The 20591-nt window shown below is 52.5% G+C and overlaps 1 protein-coding gene across 4 annotated transcripts in view; it reads right to left on the bottom strand.

Moving 5' to 3' along the window:
- ST3GAL2 (ST3 beta-galactoside alpha-2,3-sialyltransferase 2) overlaps positions 1-20591 on the bottom strand; it is a 63972-nt gene that overhangs the window by 9617 nt on the left and 33764 nt on the right. For all 4 annotated transcript variants that reach the window (XM_033218978.1, XM_033218977.1, XM_033218975.1 and 1 more), the window contains exons 2-3: positions 9230-10583; positions 6041-6234 (exon numbers count right to left, since the gene is read on the bottom strand). In XM_033218978.1, coding sequence (XP_033074869.1) covers positions 6041-6234; positions 9230-9568 — 533 coding nt within the window. In that variant the 5' untranslated portion in view covers positions 9569-10583. The remainder of the gene's footprint in view (positions 1-6040; positions 6235-9229; positions 10584-20591) is intronic.

The following is a 20591-nucleotide window of genomic DNA, read 5'->3' as shown; positions in this document are numbered from 1 at the left end:
CTGTCTCCAAAAAAAAGGTTACTCTCAGAGTAACTTTGGGGGCTTAACTCATTTTTTTTACTGTATACATTTTTATGTATTTACTTTAATTATTATTTTTGAGACAGGGTCTCACTCTGTTGCCCAGGCTGGAGTGCAGTGGTGCTATCTTGGCTCACTGCAACCTCCGCCTCTGTCTCCCAGGTTCAAGCAATTCTGCTTCCTCAGCGTCCTGAGTAGATGGGACTACAAGCATGTGCCAGCGCTCCCAGCTAATTTTTTGGTTTTTTTTTTTTGAGACGGAGTCTCGCCCCGTCACCCAGGCTGGAGTCCAATGGTGTGATCTCAGCTTACTGCAACCTCCACCTCCCAGGTTCAAGGGATTCTCCTGCCTCAGCCTCCCAAGACCTCAAGTGATCTGCCTGCCTCAGCCTCCCAGACTGCTGGGATTACAAACGTGACCCACCACACCCAGCCACTTTTGTATTTTTAGTAGAAAAGTGGTTTTGCCATGTTGGCCAGGCTGGTCTCAAACTCGTGGCCTCAGGCAATCTGCCTGCCTCGGCTTCCCAAAGTGCTGGGATTATAGCCCTGAGACACCACGCCCAGCCCTGTTTGTTTTTTAAGTCTCACTCTGTCACTCAGGCTGGAGTGCAGTGCCATCATCATGGCTCACTGCAGTCTCGACCCCCTGGGTTCGATCAATCCTCCAGCTTCAGCCTCCCGAGCAGCTGGGACCACAGGCGTGCATCACCATGCCCGTTTTGTTTTCTGTTTTGTACAGATAGGGGTCTCACTATGTTGCCCAGGCTGGTCTCAATCTCCTGAACTCAAGCAACCCTCCTGCCTCAGCCTCCTCAGTAGCCAGGACGACAGGCAGATGACACCAGGCCTGGCCTTTTATAATTTTTAAAAGAAAGAACTTTTAAAGAACAGCCTTCCACAGCTTCCACCTTACTTGGCTGTTCTGCCCTCTTTCCTGTAAGATGGTGAAAGAAAGATAGGAAGTTCAAGCCTTCCCTCAGGCCCTCGGCCCCTGTCCTGCCACCTACTACCACCCTATTCCTGTCTGCCGCCTTAAGACCTCGCCTGCCCTTCCACTCCAAGGCCAAGAGAAATGTTCCAAGTTCTCACGGTCTGCCCTTGCTATGTCTCTGGTGATGTGCAATGTCCCCTCTCTTCTGCTGCTGTCTGGACAGAGGGGACATTGCTGTGGCTCCTGTCTAGAAACCCTCTCTGTGGGTATAATAAGCCAAAAAGGAGTCTCGCTCTGTCACCCCAGCTGGAGTGCAGTGGTGCGATCTCGGCTCACTGCAAGCTCCACCTCCTGGATTCACGCCATTCTCCTGCCTCAGCCTCCCAAGTAGCTGGGACTACAGGTGCCCGCCACCGCGCCTGGCTAATTTTTTATATCTTTAGTAGAGACAGGGTTTCACCATGGTCTCGATCTCGTGATCTGCCTGCCTCAGCCATCCAAAGTGCTGGGATTACAGGCGTGAGCCACTGCGCCCGGCCCCACTTCCTTTCAATTTGTGCAAAATACAAGACAAGTAAAAACCAAAGCTCCCCTTTTTAGTATGCATCTTACGTAACAGGTGAACCAGGTTTAAACACAAACCTGTTGGTCTTTTTTTTCTGTTATGACTGTTTACCTTGTGGAATCATGACTACCAAGGCAGGGTGACCGTAACCTGGCCCTCCACTAGGAGCACAGGGACCCAGGGAGGGAGGGAGCGCAGTCTCTAGGTGGCTCTCCTGGCTTTTTATGCCAGTTCTGTAAAATCAGCACAAACATTCCCTGTCCTTACAGTGGCTGGCAGCAGCTAGCTGGGCTGGGTGAGGACTTGCTGTGTTGCATGGGCTGCCACGCTATCTTCATCAAGGACGGGACTGGGGAGGACCATGGGCTGTGCTGTCCCCTTGCCCTGCCAGTCACATCGCTGTGCCCCCTACCTCTCATTTTCCCTTGAGGGTCTGGAGGGTGCTTTGGGGTTGGAGGTCTCAAAACCTAGAGAACATCTGTGTTCCTAACCACTTCATTCTAGCTGGCTTCAAGCAGATACCTAGAATTTCCTCCAGAGAAACTAACATGCTCTGTCTCCAGAACAGGGATCTAGTTCCCGCCTCTCCCCCAAATTCATGTCTTTCAGTGAACTGCCCCTTTGAGCCCAGTCTTTAGGGTTTAGAGATCCTGTCTCCTAGAAGAGCCGAGAAGTATCTTTCCCACCCATGAATAACTCTTAACAGCTTGTGGGCTGCTGAACTCCCCACACAGGCATTGGGGTCCTACGGTCACACTGACGCAGTCTGGATCTGCCTCCTGCCAAGCACCCTGGGGCCTGTGAGGAACAGAGCAGCTGGAGAGGAAGCCTTAACAGGGTATGTCAGAGCCAGAAGTGTGTCTCAGCTGCCCAGGGTATGGCAGGGGTAAGCAGGAGGTGGAGGAATTGGGCTGGTGACACAGGCTGGCCGGGGCCTGGGTGGGGCAGGAGCTAGGATCAAGGTATGCTCTTTTTCTTCTCCCTTTTTTTTTAAAATAGAGATGGGGTTTCGCCATGTTGCCCAAGCTGGCTTCGAACTCCTGGGCTCAATCATTCCTCTCACCTCAGCCTCCCAAAGTAGTGGGATTACAGGCGTGAGCCACTGCGCCCAGCCAAGGTGTACACTTGAGAGGACCTAAGAAACAAACTTCATCTCACCAGAGATGGTGAGGCCAAGAGACCCTGCAGAGCACAGGGCTGCGTCCCACCCAGGCTGGCTTCTGAAGACCCACCTTCTACAGCGACCTGGCAGCCCGAGCTGTCATTAAGTCCCCATGGGACCTGTCAGCCAGGGTCACCCTGCCTCCAGTGCCTGTGGCTGGCTGTGCTACAGAGCCTGGCCCTCCCTCATTTCCCCCGTGGCTGGCCAGTCACCAGCTTCCAAATATCTGGGAATGAAGGGAGCAAGAGGTCCCAAAAGATGTTTCCCAGCCTCCACAGGAAAGGGAAGGCACATGGCACTCTAACAGGGACGAGGTTTTGTTTCAAGGCTCTGATTCATCCTGGAGAAGCCACGCCCTGGAAAGGGGCCAGAGCAGGACGAGGAGAATGAGCTGCATCTCTGGGACTCGGGAACACGGCATTCTAGAAATCTATCTATCCCTGGCTGCCTCCAGCAGCTAAAGAAGTATTCAGACAGGCCGGGCGCGGTGGCTGAAGCCTGTAATCCCAGCACTTTGGGAGGCCGAGACGGGCAGATCACGAGGTCAGGAGATCGAGACCATCCTGGCTAACACAGTGAAACCCCATCTCTACTAAAAAATACAAAAAACTAGCTGGGCGAGGTGGCGGGCGCCTGTAGTCCCAGCTACTCGGGAGGCTGAGGCAGGAGAATGGCGTGAACCTGGGAGGCGGAGCTTGCAGTGAGCTGAGATCCGGCCACTGCACTCCAGCCTAGACGACAGAGCGAGACCCCGTCTCAAAAAAAAAAAAAAGAAGTATTCAGACCAGGGCGCAAGTGGGGTGTGTACTCCCTGGTTAGGACCTGGTGTTAGCTGCCTAGTTCCCTTCACTCCTGCATGTATCTGTGGCACGCCTCCTGTCTAGAGGGCACTGTTCTCAGAGTTCTGGATGGATATGCAGGCCAACTGAGGCAAGACCAGCTTAACTGGACTTGAAGCGGTCCACAGGGCTCAGAGGACAAAGAGGAGGAGGGAATGGCAGCGAGGTGGCCGGGGCACAGGTGGATCAGGCCATCATCTTGGTGTAACCCAGCTCAGCCCTCCAGTGGGTCTTGCTTCCAGGACCATTGGTTCCAAACCTGGATATGCCTACAATTGGAGTCACCCCCACTGCCATCTGTTGTTTTTGTTTTTGAGATAGGGTCTTGCTCTGTTGCCCAGGCTAGAGTACAGTGGTGTCATCACAGCTCACCACAGCCTCAAACTCTTGGGCTCAAATGATCCTCCTGCCTTAGCCTCCCGAGTAGCTAGGACTACAGGCTCACACCAGCAAGCCCAGCTTATTCACTGCCGGCCAGTTCCTTAGACCAGCAGATGGCCAATTACTACCGAGGTCACCCCTTCCAGAAAGTGATTCTGGGGTCCACTCTATACCACCCCACTTCCTTACCTGGCCCCAGGGAGGAAGCATCTATAAATCTTTTTTTTTTTTTTTTTTCTTTTGAGACAGAGTTTCTCTCTTGTTGCCCAGGCTGGAGCGCAATGGCGTGATCTTGGCTCACTACAACCTCCGCCTCCTGGGTTCAGACGATTCTCCTGCCTCAGCCTCCTGAGTAGCTGGGATTATAGTTATGCACCACCATGCCCAGCTAATTTTTGTATTTTTAGTAGAGACGGGATTTCACCATGTTGGCCAGGCTGGTCTTGAACTCCTGACCTCAGGTAATCTGTCTGCCTCGGCCTCCCAAAGTGCTGGAATTACAGGCGTGAGCCACTGCACCCAGCCTTATACATTTCTTTCTGCAGCCCTGCCTGACAGTACCGGCCAGGAAACTTAGAGCCAGTCCTTTTGGGCCTGCAGGGCTTCCACCCAGGAGCTTCCTGACCATCACGTAGGTGCCTGCCCAGTGAAAGCTCCAACTTGATGCAGGTGCTTCAGGCAGCTGAGAGCACTGTCCTGGGCTTTCCGAGTGCCCAGAGCTGCATGGAAGTGACAGATGCCTCAATTCCCAACCTGGCCATGGTGTCTGGGGAGAGGAGAGAGCCCCCTAAGACCAGTTCCCATCCCATCTCTCTCCCACTGGGGTATCAGCAGTTGGAGGATATGGATACCCTCAGGTGGTTCCAGGGTCCTGGACAGGGTCCAGTCCATCCTGTTCACCCTCCCACTTGCACCATTTCCCAACATGAGGAAGGTCTTACATGGAATGCTGAATGCCTCCGAGACATATTGCTGCCTTTGTGTTGCTATGGAGACAGTAACAGTTTCTAAGGCAAAGCCCTTCCTTCTGCCTCCTGGGAAACCTGGTTTTTCTGCAATGCTCATCCTAAGAGGTGAGTGAAAGCTGGGCATTGGCAGGATCTCGGTTCTTCAGGCTCTTCCTCTATCAAGGAGTTGGGTAGAAGGATCCCCACTGTGGCATTTCTGTCCCCAGCCAAGTCAAGGGAGGACGTCAGAAAACACAGGCTCTGCAGCAGAGCAAGCAGCCCATGTTCAGGTCGTGAGCTGCCCCCGTTCCCTGTTCATGCCCAGGCCTTCACTGCAGAGTCTCGGTCAGGACTGAACGCCCTCCCAACTCTTCTCCCCTCCTCACGGCGCGGAATAGACATCTTGGGAATGAATGAGCCCCAGAGTAAATACCAAACAGCTCCTTTTAGCACCCACAACATCTGCCTTCCGTGCGTCTGCCAGAGAAAATCACCTGCTGCTGAGAAGCAGGATGCTAGCTGGGCTTGGGGCCCTCACTCCTTGCTCAGCTGCTGAGGGGATGAGGAGGACAGGGCCGGCTTCTGATGGGAATTTTTGTTTTTGAGACAGTGTCTCAGTCTATTGCCCAGGCTGGAGTGAACTGGTACAATCATAGCTCACTGTAGCCTCGAATTCCTGGGTTCAAGCAATCCTCCTGCCTCAGCCACCCTAGTAGATGGGAATACAGACACACGCCACAATGCCCAGCTAATCTTTAAAAATTTTTTGCAGACACAGGGTTTCGCCCTGTTACCTAGGCTGGTCTCTAACTCCTGGGGCTCAAGTGATCTTCCCACCTCAGCCTCTCAAAGCACTGGAATTATAGGCAAGAGCCACCGTGCCTGGCCTCTGGTAGGATTTTTCACCAAATGTCAGCCAGGAATCTAATGTCAGCTGTTTCCAGAGGAATTCAGAGCATTGGAAACAGAGTGCAGGCCTCAAGCAAAGCTTAGATTTGGGATTCTGGCTCTCCATCCACCCCAAACAGGCAAAGGAGAGAGCTCCAAGCCTGCTATGAAAGACGCTGGGAGGCAGGGCCCTACAGCACACTGGTAACTGGCAGCATGCACTCTGCCAGACAAGGCAGAGGACAGCAGTCACCCTCCTGGAGGCCCATCCTGGGCCCACCCTTGGGCTCTGCAGGGGCTCACCTCATGATGAAGTTGTGTCCGTCCACCTCCCGCCCATAGCCAGAGCCCCGCAGGTTGCCGGAGTTCCCCACCACAGCACAGCGCCGGCACTGGCGGGGGTCCCGGAAGCGGTAGGGGTTCTCGCCGGGAACGATTTGGAACAGCTTCTCCAGCACCTCGTTGGTGTTGTGTGATTTGAACTGGGGCTGCAGCATCTATGGAAGGGAGGGGAAGACGGGAAATGAGGAAGGGGAGAGGTGTGTGAAGGAGGGGTCCCATCCTCCCCTCCTCTGCTCTCACTCTCCAGTGCCTGGGCACAGGCCTCTTTCTCCAGGGCTCTGCCAGGGAACAGGGGTTCTTTCCTCTGGGCAGTGAGGGTGTCTCCCTCTCTCAACGACAGCGAAGTCCCCAGTTGTGAGTGAGTCTCAACGTCCGGAGATTGGGTGCCCTGCTAGTCACGGGTGGCTCTGATGCACTAGAAGGGGCTCTGGATCAAGGTGCTTTTCACACATTCTCTGGGAACCTGCAGGCCTGGGCCACGGAACAGAGCAGCCTCCTTCAGGGGCTCCTTCCTGGTCAGCCTACAGGGGGCGCCCTCAGCACTGAGGCTGAGGACTGGGGTTGCCGAAGCCGCGTCTAGGGCCAAGTCCAGCCACTCCCTGAGACCCCACCCAGGGAAGGGCAGAGAGGCTGATAATTCTTTCAGAGCCAGAATGGCTGGAATAGAACTGGTGTCCTGGTGTCCCCTCCTACCAGCGAGACCTGTACCACCAGCTGGTGGTCAAAGACCATGAAACGAGGCAGCACCAATCAGATGCTTACGGGCCCAGCAGGTACCACACAGGAGTAACATGGTAGGTAAGGTCCACACCCAACAGATCTGAGCCCTGGCAAAGAAGGGCAACTTCAGCCAATTGTTGCCACGTGGGATCATGAGCCCAGAAGGGCCAAAGTTTCCCATTTTTCAAGAGACAATGAAAGTAAAGATTTCATATGAAATAAGAAAAATGAAATCCTCATTTTTCTTTTTTTTTTTTTTTGAGATAGAGTTTCACTCTTGTTGCCCAGGCTGGAGTGCAATGGCACGATCTTGGCTCACTGCAACCTCCGCATCCCAGATTCAAGAGATTCTCCTGCCTCAGCCTCCCGAGTAGCTGGAATTTACAGGCATGCGCCACCACACCCAGCTAATTTTGTATTTTTAGTAGACACGGGGTTTCTTCATGTTGGTCAGGCTGGGCTCGAACTCCCGAACTCAGGTGATCCACCTGCCTTGGCCTCCCAAGGTGTGGGATTACTTTTACTCAAAAGTGTTGGAATTATTTTTACTCAAAAAAAAAAAAACCCCACATAAAAATAAAATAAAACATTCTGTGGATGGAGCCATAACTCAATGGGTTTGTGGGTGAGCAGGGCCTGTTCACGAGGGATGGGAGATTGATCTGTAGGGAGAGATTGACTCTGAGATGAGAATTCCTATATAAAAATTAGCCAGGTGTGGTGGTGTGTGCCTGTAGTCCCAGCTACTCTGAAGCTGAGGTAGGAGGATCGCTTGAGCCTGGTGGGGGTGAAGGATGCAGTGAACCAAGACTATGCCACTGCAAAGACAGTGATAACCTGTATCAAAAAAAAGCTGTCACAGTAAGAGTCCACGGGGCTCCTAGTGGCCCCAGCTCTGCAGACCCCGGTCCTCGGGCACTCTGATAGTCTGGGCTGGAAGGCATGTTCTGTGGCATCGTTCTGATAAGCCTGATCACATGAGCTCATCCCTCACAGCTTGGGAGCCTGCAGGGGCTCAGTGCTGACATGGTTCCACCCATGACATGTGTGGCAACCAGATGGCCTGCAGAGCCTGGGGAGTGACACTCCAGAGCCTTGGGGCAAGGCAGAAGGAATTACAAGTAGCAGAAAAGTGATGACTGGAAAGACAGGGAGAACCCCCCAGCCCCACCCCTTCAACTCCCATAGCCCCTGACGGTTCTTTACATTGCTTGTTTTTCTTTAACTCTAGAATCAGGCAATACTTTATTTCATAAAATAGATTAAGTCTTCCCTACACGGCTTTCTTTTCTTTTTTTTGAGACAGAGTCTCACGTTGTTGCCCAGGCTGGAGTGTAGTGGCGTGATCTTGGCTCACTGCAACCTCTGCCTCCCAGGTTCAAGCGATTCTCCTGCCTCAGCCTCCTGAGTCGCTGGGATTACAGGCGCCTGCCACCATGTCTGGCTATTTTTTTTTTTTAATTTTTAGTAGACGGGGTTTCAACATGTTGGTCAGGCTGGTCTCAAACTCCTGACCTCGTAATCCGCCCAGCTTGGGCTCCCAAAGTGCTGGGATTACAGGCACGAGCCACCGCGCCCAGCCTTCCCTACAAGGCTTTCTTATCCCAGCCCAGTAAAAAGTCTTCCAGAAATTGTAAAGAACCAAGCAAGAAGCTCTGTTATAATGGTACTTACAATTATTTCGGCTAGGCATAGTGGCTCACACCTGTAATCCCAGCACTTTGGGAGGCTGAGGCGGGAGGATCATCTGAGGTCAGGAGTTTGAGACCAGCCTGGCCAACATGGTGAAACCCCGTCTCTACTAAAAATACAAAAAAATTAGCTGAGGGTGGTGGCGCATGCCTGTAATTCCAGCTACTAGGGAGGCTGAGGCAGGAGAATCACTTGAACCTGCAGGCAGAAGTTACAGTGAGCCGTCATGGCGCCACTGCACTCCAGCCTGGGCAACAGAATGAGACTCCATCTCAAAAAACAAACAAACAAATAAAAAACAATTATTGTGAGTCAATGTTCATAAATTAGGATACTTAGTTTTAAAATCTGGATTTCTGGGTTTGCTTTAAAAAAAAACCCAGATCCAGCCTTGTGCAGCAACGACTGCTGGGGCCGAGGGGTGGCTGCCTTCTTCCTCTGGGGCAGGCCCCCCATGGCTGTACTCCTCACTCCCACCTGCTCCCTGTGTCCGTGCTGCCTGCCTGGTCCAGGAGGCATTTCTGGCCTATGCTCGGGTGCTACAGGCACTGGAAAATACTAGTCCACTCCATCAGGTCAATGCTCGCTCTGCCCTTCAGTCATCTGTGATCCTATCAATGGCTTGGTCAAACGGGCATTACACTTTGTCAAGGCTCTGGGGGCCAGAAATCCAAGAGGGGGCCCTGAGTGGCTTTAAAACCGAGGGACAGATCCCTGGAAGGGGGCAGCAGCTCTTACCATCCACCACCTCTGGACATCCGGTGGAAGATCCATGTTCTCTCGGGTCCAGACGGGGGAAATGTTGCCATCAAAGTGGCTGTCAAACCAGTCGGAGGCGCCGGTGTCACCCATGCAGCGGCGACAGGCGCAGCTCTTGCCCGAGAGCCCCTCCTTGCTGAGGCGCTGCAGGCCGGCATAGCCGGGCACCAGCTTCACCCGGTGCGTCCCACCCAGGGCCCCCGAGTCCAGGTAGGGCAGTGTGGCCATGCTGTGGTGCGAGTAGGTGAAGAGCAGGGACATGATGAACACCAGCAAGAAGGCCACGGAGAGGAACCACACCCGCAGGGAGCACTTCATGGTGCCGGCAGGCGGGTGGTGGTCACCGTGGCCACTCCTTTCCCAGCCCACTGAGGGGCCAGCCACAGCGTAGCCTGTCTATTCTGGCACCACATGCAAAGGGCATAGGGGCACGTGCTGCAGCAGGGGACAGTGGCAGGGGTCCCTTGCCACGCCCTCCCTCAATGTGGGGAGAACGCACATTGGCAGGAGTGGCTGTCCTGTCCCTGAGTCAGGTGGGGCCCTTGCTTAGGGCTTCATCGGGTCTGTCACTAGCTGGGCCACAGAGGCTCTGCCTCTCCCGCCACCCTGGTGAGGGGGAGGTCAGTCCATCGCAGTCCTCTAGTCCCTTGGGATTGCTGGCTGCCAGCTCTAGGGGTCCCCCTCTTTGGCGGCTTGAAATAATCCAGTCTGGAGCAGTCGGGGTCCTTGTGGTTCATGAGCAGACAATGAGGCAGCCCCTCGTCCCCGGCAGTGGGGAAGCCCTAGAACTCCAATCACAACAGAGAGCACATGGGCTTCAGGAGACCTGGGTTCCATGCAAGTGTCCCACCTCGGCTGGTCCTCCTGGCCCAAAACCTCTGCCAGAGGAGGGAAGCCAGACCCCAGCCCTGAGAGGAGAAAAACAGGAAGGCTGTGAATGTTGGAAAACTTCGCTGCAGAGATTGAGATCCTTTTCGTGGTAGGTCCTGCCCTACTGCTTCCCATAGGAGGTGCTGGTCCCTTCTCCTCGTGGCCCCAGCCCCAGGTGCAGTTGCATAGGGGTCGCAAAGCTCCTACTGTGGCTGTGGGGTCCTCTGGCGTTGGGAACAGCTGCCGTTCAGCGGTGCACTGTGTCCAATACCATCTGGCTCAGGCGAGCGTGTGCTGAGCTCCCCACCAGGGCCCAGGTCTCCTTCCTGGTACTGCTGGCCCAGGTTCAGCAGCTGCTCTGCCCATCCCCGCTCCCTGGGGCCAGCTTGTCCTGCTGTTAGCTCGCAGTAATCCTGACAGGTTCCCTTTCACATGTTGGGTGACAGGCTACCGCAGCGCGACCCTAGAATGGCAGAGAGGAGAAATAATGTGCAGATGAATCGCACGGGCACCAGGCTTTGTCCCAAGCCCAACCCAAGTCCCAGAGAGGACAAAGCTAGCAGCAGAGGAGATGCCCACTTAATCAGAGGGTGGACATGACCAAGGGCTCTGCCCTCTAGTTGTACAGATAGCATCACTCTGTGGGACTCCAGGGCCTGGAGGACTAGATTATCCCAGAGTTTTCACTTCTTAGCCAGAAGGTAAACAAGGAGTCAAGTGATTTTCCCTAAGCCACACGCGGGAAGTATCAGATTTAGAAGGTTCCTAGCCCAGCTATGTACAGTTAGTTTCAGGTGACATGTCAGAGAAAACAGCCCAGAGAAGATCCCAGGGGACTATGGATGCTGACTGCCCCCACAGGAGCCTGTTAGTGCCTGCAGAGGCCTCTCCCAGTCAGAAGGGAGGGCTGGCTGGTCTCTGACCGCCCCTCTTCTCTTGACTGTGGATTATCGATGACGCATTGCTGGGTCCACTCAGTGAACCATGAACAGTCCTGTCAGCTCCGACCTTGGGGGAGAACCTGGCTGTGTCAGGAGGTGTGGTTGCTGGGCTTGGTCCTGCCCCCAGACAGCCCTGAGGGCAGTTGCTTACATCCATATGTACATTATGGACAAAGTGAATGCCAGGGTCCCGGGTAGCGCTGACAGCCTAAGGCCCCATGCTGCCCTGGCAGGCAAGAACAGGGAGAAGAGGCCACTTGTAGGCAGTTTGGGTCTCAGCCATAAGGAAAGAAGCTCGGATCCATGCCAGGTACAAGGGAATCACAGCAGGTGAGAGGAACGCTGAGAAGGGAACCCCTGAGCACTGGCTCTGTGCTGTGGGAATCCTGCAAAGCTGGCTGCCTCGCCTCTCCCCAACTCCCCTGCAAATCCGCCTAGCGGCTCTGCTGACCTAGCCCCTGGGTCTCTCAGCGCAGCCCTGTTCCCAGTCCTTGTTGAAGTCTCCAGCCCACTTTTGGGGTTTCCTGGCTGATTCCAGCAGTTGCAGACAAGGCCTCTCAGGCTCTGTGTTCAAGAAACCTAGCTGCCCCTCCATTTGTGGCCACAAAGCCAGCAGGGAATGGAACAAGCATATTGCAATAAGGACATTATTCTGGGTGGGAAAATGATGTTCACAAAAGTAGAGGAATCTACCTAAGGTCACAACCTTATGAGTGCAGGTGACTTTGGGATAGGTCAGGGCACAGAAAGGCTGTGGCCTCCCCAAACCACCCAGGGCTCAAGGGTGAGAGGGAAGGAGATGTGGAGTTGGCTTCTCAGGGTCACAAGTGAAGCCCCGCCCACAGGCCTCACCAGGGCTCCTGGCTCTAATCCACTGAGACCCCAGCAGCACTGGCTCAAAGGTGCTTCTTCCAATGTTCTGCTGTACCCATTTAGCAGATCCCACTCTAGTCATGGCCTTGACTGAACAGACTGTAGACAGGAAGCCAGGTCCTTGTCTCCTCTCAGTCTCCCTCTGCCTGCTGCATGCCCAGCATCTAAGGAAAGAACTCGAGTTCTTTCAGGGTTCCGCTCCCAGCTTCCTGTGACCTGAGGAGAGCCAGTCATGAGGCAGGTGGCCCTGGAAGGCAGTGACTTTGCAGTTGATGGGAGCAAGAGGTCCTGCCTGGGGAGACCTGGTTTCTGGCTAGGCAGTCCTGCAGTGGCCACTGAAAGCGGGGGCTGGGCAAAGCTGGCACAAGAGACTTCCAAAGGAAGCAACTCAATCAGGGGTCATTAACTCCTTGGGAGGCTAGATCAACGCAGGGGGCACCTGACGGAATTGCACTGCCTGTTGGGGAGAGGAAAATCCCTGGTTTTGACAATGTCTGGAAAGAGCAGAGAAGTAGAGCATCTGGCAAAGGCCCTTGCTTTGGGAACCCCAGGTCCAAGTGTTACTGCAAACTTAGGCTGCTCAGCTTGCTGTGGTGAGGGCAAATGGAGCCATTGGGAGGAACTAAAAAAAAAAATTCAGAGGCCCCCTGACACGCACTAAAAATCCCAAAAGTGACCTGGCACTGACTCTCTCACAGTTCATTTCTACCGGTGCCTCTCAGCTGCCCACTGCGTCATGGGCTCGCTCCCCTTCACAGCTACTCAGATCATTCATGATAAGCCCATGCATACCTCGATATAAAGAGCTCGGAGAAGGCACGCCCGGTGGCTCATGCCTGTAATCCCACCACTTTGGGAGACTGAGGCAGGTGAATCACCTGAGGTCAGGAGTTCAAGACCAGCCTAGCTAACATGGTGAAACCCCATCTCTACTAAAAATACAAAAACTCAGCCTGGCATTGTGGTGGCCAACTATAATCTCAGCTACGCGGGAGGCTGAGGCAGGAGAACCACTTAAACCCAGGAGGCGGAGGTTGCAGTGAGTCGAGATCACACTATTGTACTCCAGCCTGGGTGACAAGAGCAAAACCCTGTCTCAAAAAAAAAAAGGCCAGGCGTAGTGGCTTACGCCTGTAATTCTAGCACTTTTGGAGGCCGAGGCGGGTGGATCACCTGAGGTCGGGAGTTTGAGACCAGCCTGACCAACACGAAGAAATTCCATATCTACTAAAAATACAAAATTAGCTGGGCATGATGGCACATGCCTGTAATCCCAGCTACTCGGGAGGCTGAGGCAGGAGAATCGCTTGAACCCCAGAGGCAGAGATCGCGCCAATGCACTCCAGCCTGGGCAACAAGAGCGAAACTCTGTCTCAAAAAAAAGAAGGCATAAATTGTGGTGCATTTTGTGCCATATAGTAAAACGAATGAACTCCAGTTTCAGACATTAACAGGGATGAATATGGCCAAAAAACTATTATATCGAGCAAAAAGAGTAGTCATGAATAAATGACCACAGCATGAATCCATGAAAAGCTAAAAAATATGCAAAGTTAAGCAAGACATTGTCTACGCCTCTCTATAAAGATAATAATAGAGAAAATCAAGGAAACACCACAAAATTCAGGGAATTCCTCTGGAGCGGGAAGAGAGGTAGATGAAATAAGGAGGGCTGAAGAGGCTTCAGGAGTACTGCACACCTCGTAATGCAGGTGGTGCGTACAGAAGTTACTTCTTTTTCTTTTGAGACGGAGTCTTGCTCTGTCACCAGGCTGGAGTGCAGTGGCATGATCTTGGCTCACTGCAGCCTCCACTTCCTGGGTTCAAACAATTCTCCTATCTCAGCCTCCTGAGTAGCTGGGATTACAGGCGTGGGCCACCACACCCAGCTAATTTTTTGTATTTTTAGTAGAGACGGGGTTTCACTATGTTGGCTAGGCTGGTCTCCAACTCCTGACCTCAGGTGATCCACTCGCCTTGGCCTCCCAAAGTGCTGGGATTACAGGCATGAGCCACTGCACCTGGCCATGGAGTATTTCTTATGTTTATTCTTTAAAGAGCACAAACACGATATATACTACTCTGAGTCTATGATGCATTTCATAGTAAAAATCTAAAATGCGGCCGGGCGCGGTGGCTCAAGCCTGTAATCCCAGCACTTTGGGAGGCCGAGACGGGCGGATCACAAGGTCAGGAGATCGAGACCACCCTGGCTAATACGGTGAAACCCCGTCTCTACTAAAGAATACAAAAAACTAGCCGGGCGATGAGGCGGGCGCCTGTAGTCCCAGCTACTTGGGAGGCGGAGGCAGGAGAATGGCGTAAACTCGGGAGGTGGAGCTTGCAGTGAGCTGAGATCCGGCCACCGCACTCCAGCCTGGGCGACAGAGCGAGACTCCGCCTCAAAAAAAAAAAAACAAAAAAACAAATAAAATGTCTTTTAGGCCGGATGTGGTGGCTCATGTCTGTAATCCCAACATTTTGAGAAGCCAAGGCAGGAAGATCACTTGAGGTCAGGAGTTTGAGACCAGCCTGGGCAATACAGCAAGACTCCATCTCTACAAAAAAGTAAAAACACTGGGCATGGTGGCTCACACCTGTAATCACAGCACTTTGGGAGGCCGAGGCGGCTGGATCACGAGGTCTGGAGATTGAGACTTTCCTGGTCAGCATGGCAAAACCCTGTCTCTACTAAAAATACAAAAAATTGGCTGGGCGTGGTGGCGGGTGCCTGTAATCCCAGCTACTCGGGAGGCCGAGGCGGGAGAATTGCTTGAACCAGGGAGTCAGAGATTGTATGAGCTGAGATCACACCACTGCACTACGGCCTGGCAACAGAGTGACACTGCGTCTCAAACAAACAAGTAAAAACATTAGCTGGGCATGGTAGCACATGCCTGTAGTCCTAGCTACTCAGGAGGCTGAAGTGTAAGGATCACTTGAGCTCAGGAGTTCAAGGTTGCAATGAGCCGTGATTATGCCATGGCACTTCAGGATGGGTGACAGAGTGATACCCCAACTCGAAAAAAAAAAAAAAAAGTTTTTTAGATATTCACATGCAGATGGAACAGGCAGTTGGACACACCTGTCTGAAGCTCATGGGTGAGGTCAGAGTTAGAGAGATATATTGAGAGTCATCAGAGTACATACAGTTAATTCTTAAAACTATAGGACCAGAAGAAATCATCTAGGGAGGGTCTGCCACAAACAAGAGTAAGCGGCTGAGGACAGAGCCTGGGGCACTCTCCTGGCTAAAAGAGAAGCCAGGAAAGAAAAAGCCAGTGAGGTAGGAGGAGAAAACAGCCCTGCCTCTGGGAAGCCAAGAGAAGAAAGTTTCGAGAATGAAGGAGGAATTAACAGTGTCAAGTGTTTGAAAAAGTAAGGTGAGGACTGAGAATGGACCACTGGATGGAGGGCAGTGGTGACCTTCACAATGACTGATCCAGGGGTATTGCAAGACTCAAGCACAGGAAAAGATGCTCAACGTCGGCCAGGCGCAGTGGCTCAAGCCTGTAATCCCAGCACTTTGGGAGGCCGAGACGGGCGGATCACGAGGTCAGGAGATTGAGACCATCCTGGCTAACACGGTGAAACCCCATCTCTACTAAAAATAAAAAATAAAAAAAAACTAGCCGGGCAAGGTGGCGGGCGCCTGTAGTCCCATCTACTCGGGAGGCTGAGGCAGAAGAATAGCTTAAACCAGGGAGGCGGAGCTTGCAGTGAGCTGAGATCTGGCCACTGCACTCCAGCCTAGGAGACAGAGTGAGACTCTGTCTCAAAAAAAAAAAAAAAAAAGATGCTCAACATGATTAATCATTAGGGAAATGCAAATCAAAACCATAATCAGATACCACTTCCTGCCCATCAGGGTGGCTATAATTAACAAGACAGATAATAACCAGTGTTAGTGAGGACGCAGAGACATTGGAACCCTCCGACTTTGCTGGTGGGAATGTGAAATGGTGCAGTCAGTTTGGGAAACAGTCTGGCAGTTCCTCAAAAGATTAAATGTCCAGTCACCATAACATATGACTCAGCAATTCCACTTCTAGGTATAAACTCAAGAGAAATAAAAACTTAGGTTCACATAAAAACTTGTACACATGGCTGGGCACAGTGGCTCACGCCTGTAATCCTAGCACTGTGGGAGGCCAAGGTGGCTGGGTCACTAGTTCAAGAGAATCAAGACCATCTGGCCAACTTGGTGAAACCCCATCTCCATTAAAAATACAAAAATTAGGCCGGGCACGGTGGCTCACGCCTGTAATCTCAGCACTTTGGGAGGCCGAGGCAAGTGGATCACAAGGTCAGGAGATCAAGACCATCCTGGCTAACATGGTGAAACCCTGTCTCTACTAAAAATAGAAAAAATAAACCGGGCGTGGTGGCGGGCGCCTGTAGTCCCAGCTACTTGGGAGGCTGGGGCAGGAGAATAGTGTGAACCCAGGAGGCGGAGCTTGCAGTGAGCCGAGATTGCGCCACTGCACTCCAGCCTGGGCGACAGAGCGAGACTCCGTCTCAAAAAAAAAAAAAAAAAAAATACAAAAAACTAGCCAGGCGAGGTGGTGGGCACCTGTAGTCCCAGCTACTCTGGAGGCTGAGGCAGGAGAATGGCGTAAAACCTGGGAGGCGGAGCTTGCAGTGAGCTGAGATCCGGCCACTGCACTCCAGCCCGGGCGAAAGAGCAAGACTCCGTCTCAAAATCAAACAAACAAACAAACAAAAAGAAATTAACTGGGCGTGGTGGCAGTGCCTGTAGTCCCAGCTACTCAGGAGGCTGAGGCCGGAGAATCGCTTGAACTTCGGAGGCAGAGGTTGCAGTGAGCCGAGATCGCGCCACTGCACTCTAGCCTGGCGACAGAGCGAGACTCCATCTCAAAACAAACAAACAAACTTGTACGCAGCATTATTCATAAGAGTGCCAACATGGAAACAACTCAAAGTTCCATCAACCAATACATAAATAAACAAAATGTGGTATATACATACAAGGGAGTATTATTCAGATATAAAAAGGAATCAAATTCTAGTACCTGTTACAGCATGGATGAACCTGAAAACCCCCTGCTAAGTCAAAGAAGCCAGGCACAGCCAGGTGCGGTGGCTCAAGCCTGTAATCTCAGCACTTTGGGAGGCCAAGGCAGGTGGATCACGAGGTCAGGAGATTGAGACCATCCTGGTTAACACGGTGAAACCCCGTCTATACTAAAAACACAAAAAATTAGCCAGGCGTGGTGGCAGGTGCCTGTAGTCCCAGCTACTCAGGAGGCTGAGGCAGGAGAATGGCTAGAACCCAGGAAGGCGGAGCTTGCAGTGAGCCAAGATCGCGCCACTGCACTCCAGCCTGGGCGACAGAGCAAGACTACGTCTTAAAAGAAAAAAAAAAAAGAAGGAGCCAGGCACAAAAGGCCCCATGCTGGATGATTTATATAAAATGTACAGAATAGGCAAATCCATAGAGAAAGACAGTAGACTACCAGTTGCCAGGGGCTGGGGGACAGAGGAGAATGGGGAATGACTGCCAGTGGGCTGCAGTTTCCTTCTGGGGTGATGTTCTAAAATTGTTTGTGGTCAATAGGTTAAAAGCCACTGACAGCCAGGTGCGGTGGCTCACGCCTATAATCCTGCCACTTGGGAGGCTGAGGCAGGAGACTCGCATGAACCTGGGAGGTAGAGGTTGTGGTGAGCCAAGATCACGCCACTGCACTGCTGCCTGGGTGACAGAGTAAGACTTTGTCTCAAAAAAAAAAAAAAGGAATGGGATGTAAGAGTGTGGAATGAGGTTCAGCTGAGAGATGGTCCAGAATGTGTGTACACTGATGGGAATGAATTATTAGAGGAGAAATTTATGATGCAGGAAAAAGAGGCAAACAAAGGAAAAAAGGCCAGGAGCAGCAAGAGATGACAGCATCGAGTCTGTTCCTGGAGGGGCTTCATGTGGGACAGGTGGCAAAGCCGAGCAAGCGGCACAGACAGTAAGGGTCCCTTTATTGTTGGGGTTGGAGATTTACAGAGAGACCAGGTGTGAAATAGTCTTCTAAAAGAGAAAGGAAGTAACTAGGGAAATTTAGGAGGTGGCTAGGCAACACTATGGCCTATTTTTTTTTTTTTAACGGAGTCTCACTCGGTTGCCCAGGCTGGAGTACAGTGGCGCAATCTTGGCTCACTGCAACCTCTGCCTCCTGGGTTCAAGCAATTCTCCTACCCCTGCCTCCCAAGTAGCTGGGACTACAGGCCTACACCACCAAGCCCAGCTAATTTTTGTATTTTCAGCAGAGATGGGGTTTCGTTATGTTGACTAGGTTGGTCTCAAACTCCTGACCTCAAGTGATCCACTCGCCTTGGCCTCCCAAGGTGCTGGGATTACAGGCGTGAGCCACTGTGCCAATACTACAGTTTGTGGTCACAAATTTGGCAAATTTGGGGAGACCATTTATCAATAAATGTCCCCTGAATGGCTGGTCCATGTCCAGGTAGCTGAGGCTGTCCAGAGCAACTGGCAGCCAGGATCCAGTAGTCAGGGGCAGCAAGGGCTTTGAAGACCCCATCTTCCATCCCCAGGAGATGCAGCCTTGAGCTACTTCCACCTCCCAGTACAAGGAACCTCAAAGGAGACCCTCACCAGCTCGCAGGTAAATGGAAGGAAAAAAACAAAAGCACCGGAATGAGAAGCAAAGCCAAGAGTGCCCCAAAAGGAGAACAGCAGGGACTGTTTTGGAGGCTGTAGCAGCTTTAGAGCCAATTCTCGGTCAGATCCCAGGAGACAACCATCAACGAATTAACCTAATGAAGCACAGGAGAGCACCACCTCAGACCAGCACAGTTGAATACAACCTTCTTGGTATGCAGAGAAAAGAAACGTCAAAATAAGGCACTGAGGCTGGGGGGATGGGTGCTGCTTGCCTCTGGGATGGAGGGGAGAAGGACAAAAGATAAAGCCCCTCTCCACCCACTTACACACAGCCTGAGGACGTGTCCCAAAGCTCATTCTAAAGGCATTAAGCCACAGCCTACTGCTCCAAGGGCCCGATGCTTTATGAACCTCTGAGCATTTTCGGGGGATGGCCTCTCATTTAGTATGCACAGGAGTCCCAGGACCAGCTGAACAAGGTCAGCCAGGCGGAAGTGAAGATGCTTTAACACCATGCCAGGTCTGATGACTTCAAGCCCAGAGCTCCTTCCACAGCCCCCACTGCCTTCCCAAAGCATTTTTCCACTAACTGGGGTATAACCATCAAAAGATTCGCTGTGTCCCAGATCCCTGCCAGCCTAGCAATCCAGAACACTCCCTGCCTCCTGGGTGGGGGGCAGCACCCAAATCAGGCAGGAGTTGAGGGGGGGCAGGTGGTCAGTTACCAAAAGCCCCTCCCTCCCCGACAACTCAAAAGCAGCAAGGCCTATCCTTGACCTGGCTGAGAATGGGCCACTTCACCACCCTGCTTGGTTAACTGAAGTCACTCGCATTGCAACACCCTGGCATCAGCCTCTGGCACAGACCCCTCAGTGCTACCCTTGGGACTCAGGCCCTTTCCACTCACCACCACCAAACCCTCGGGCAGTCACTCCCTTCCTGCAGGACATCCAACCTTGACTTGATATCTAGCTGAAATCTCAGCTCTGGTACCTCCGATGCTGCCCAGAATTTGTAGTCAGAAACCCAGAAGGCAAGAGCTAACACCCTTCTTCAAACCAAGAACGTTAACTTTGGCTTTCAATGAAGTCCTAGAGAAATAAACTGTCAGTCTTCACTGGACGAGGATCGCCGCTGCACCCTAACAGCCTCTTCCTGTAGGAGATAGCTCAAAGAAACAAAAGAAAAGAAAGAAAAAATAGGCCGGGCGTGGTGGCTCAAGCCTGTAATCCCAGCACTTTGGGAGGCCAAGACGGGCGGATCACGAGGTCAGGAGATCGAGACCATCCTGGCTAACGCGGTGAAACCCCGTCTCTACTAAAAAATACCAATAAAACTAGCTGGGCGAGGTGGCGGGCGCCTGTAGTCCCAGCTACTTGGGAGGCTGAGGCAGGAGAATGGCGTAAACCCGGGAGGCGGAGCTTGTAGTGAGCTGAGATCCGGCCACTGCACTCCAGCCTGGGTGACAGAGCGAGACTCTGTCTCAAAAAAAAAAAAAAAGAAAGAAAGAAAGAAAAAATAAAGAAACAGCTTCTAAGAGGAAGAAGCTGGGCCCTGAGGCACGGGGAGGGGTGCGGCAGAGGAGTTGGGAGGAACAGTGCCTTCAGATCCACCACGTGCTGCCTCAGGAGGGAGCCCCACTGTATTTTGAGTCGGGGTGGGCAGGGGGAAATCCAGTATCTTGCTGTACCTATCTATACTAAGGCATAAGTAACGTGTAGAAAAACAGTTCTCGGCCAGGTGTGGTGGCTCACACCTATAATTCCAGCACTTTGGAGGACTGAGGCTGGAGGATCGCTTCAGTCCAGCGGTTGCAGCCTGGGCAATAGCGAGACCTCATCTCTATTTTATGAAAAAAGTTCAGGCCGGGCGCGGTGGCTCAAGCCTGTAATCCCAGCACTTTGGGAGGCCGAGACGGGCGGATCACGAGGTCAGGAGAGCGAGACCATCCTAGCTAACACAGTGAAACCCCGTCTCTACTAAAAAATACGAAAAACTAGCCGGGCGAGGTGGCGGGCGCCTGTAG

This window comes from Trachypithecus francoisi, unplaced genomic scaffold, assembly GCF_009764315.1.
Source record: "Trachypithecus francoisi isolate TF-2019V2 unplaced genomic scaffold, Tfra_2.0 Lachesis_group10, whole genome shotgun sequence".
NCBI lineage: Eukaryota > Metazoa > Chordata > Mammalia > Primates > Cercopithecidae > Trachypithecus > Trachypithecus francoisi.
Note: the sequence above shows the minus strand (reverse complement) of the source record. Positions and strands in the feature narration are given on the sequence as shown.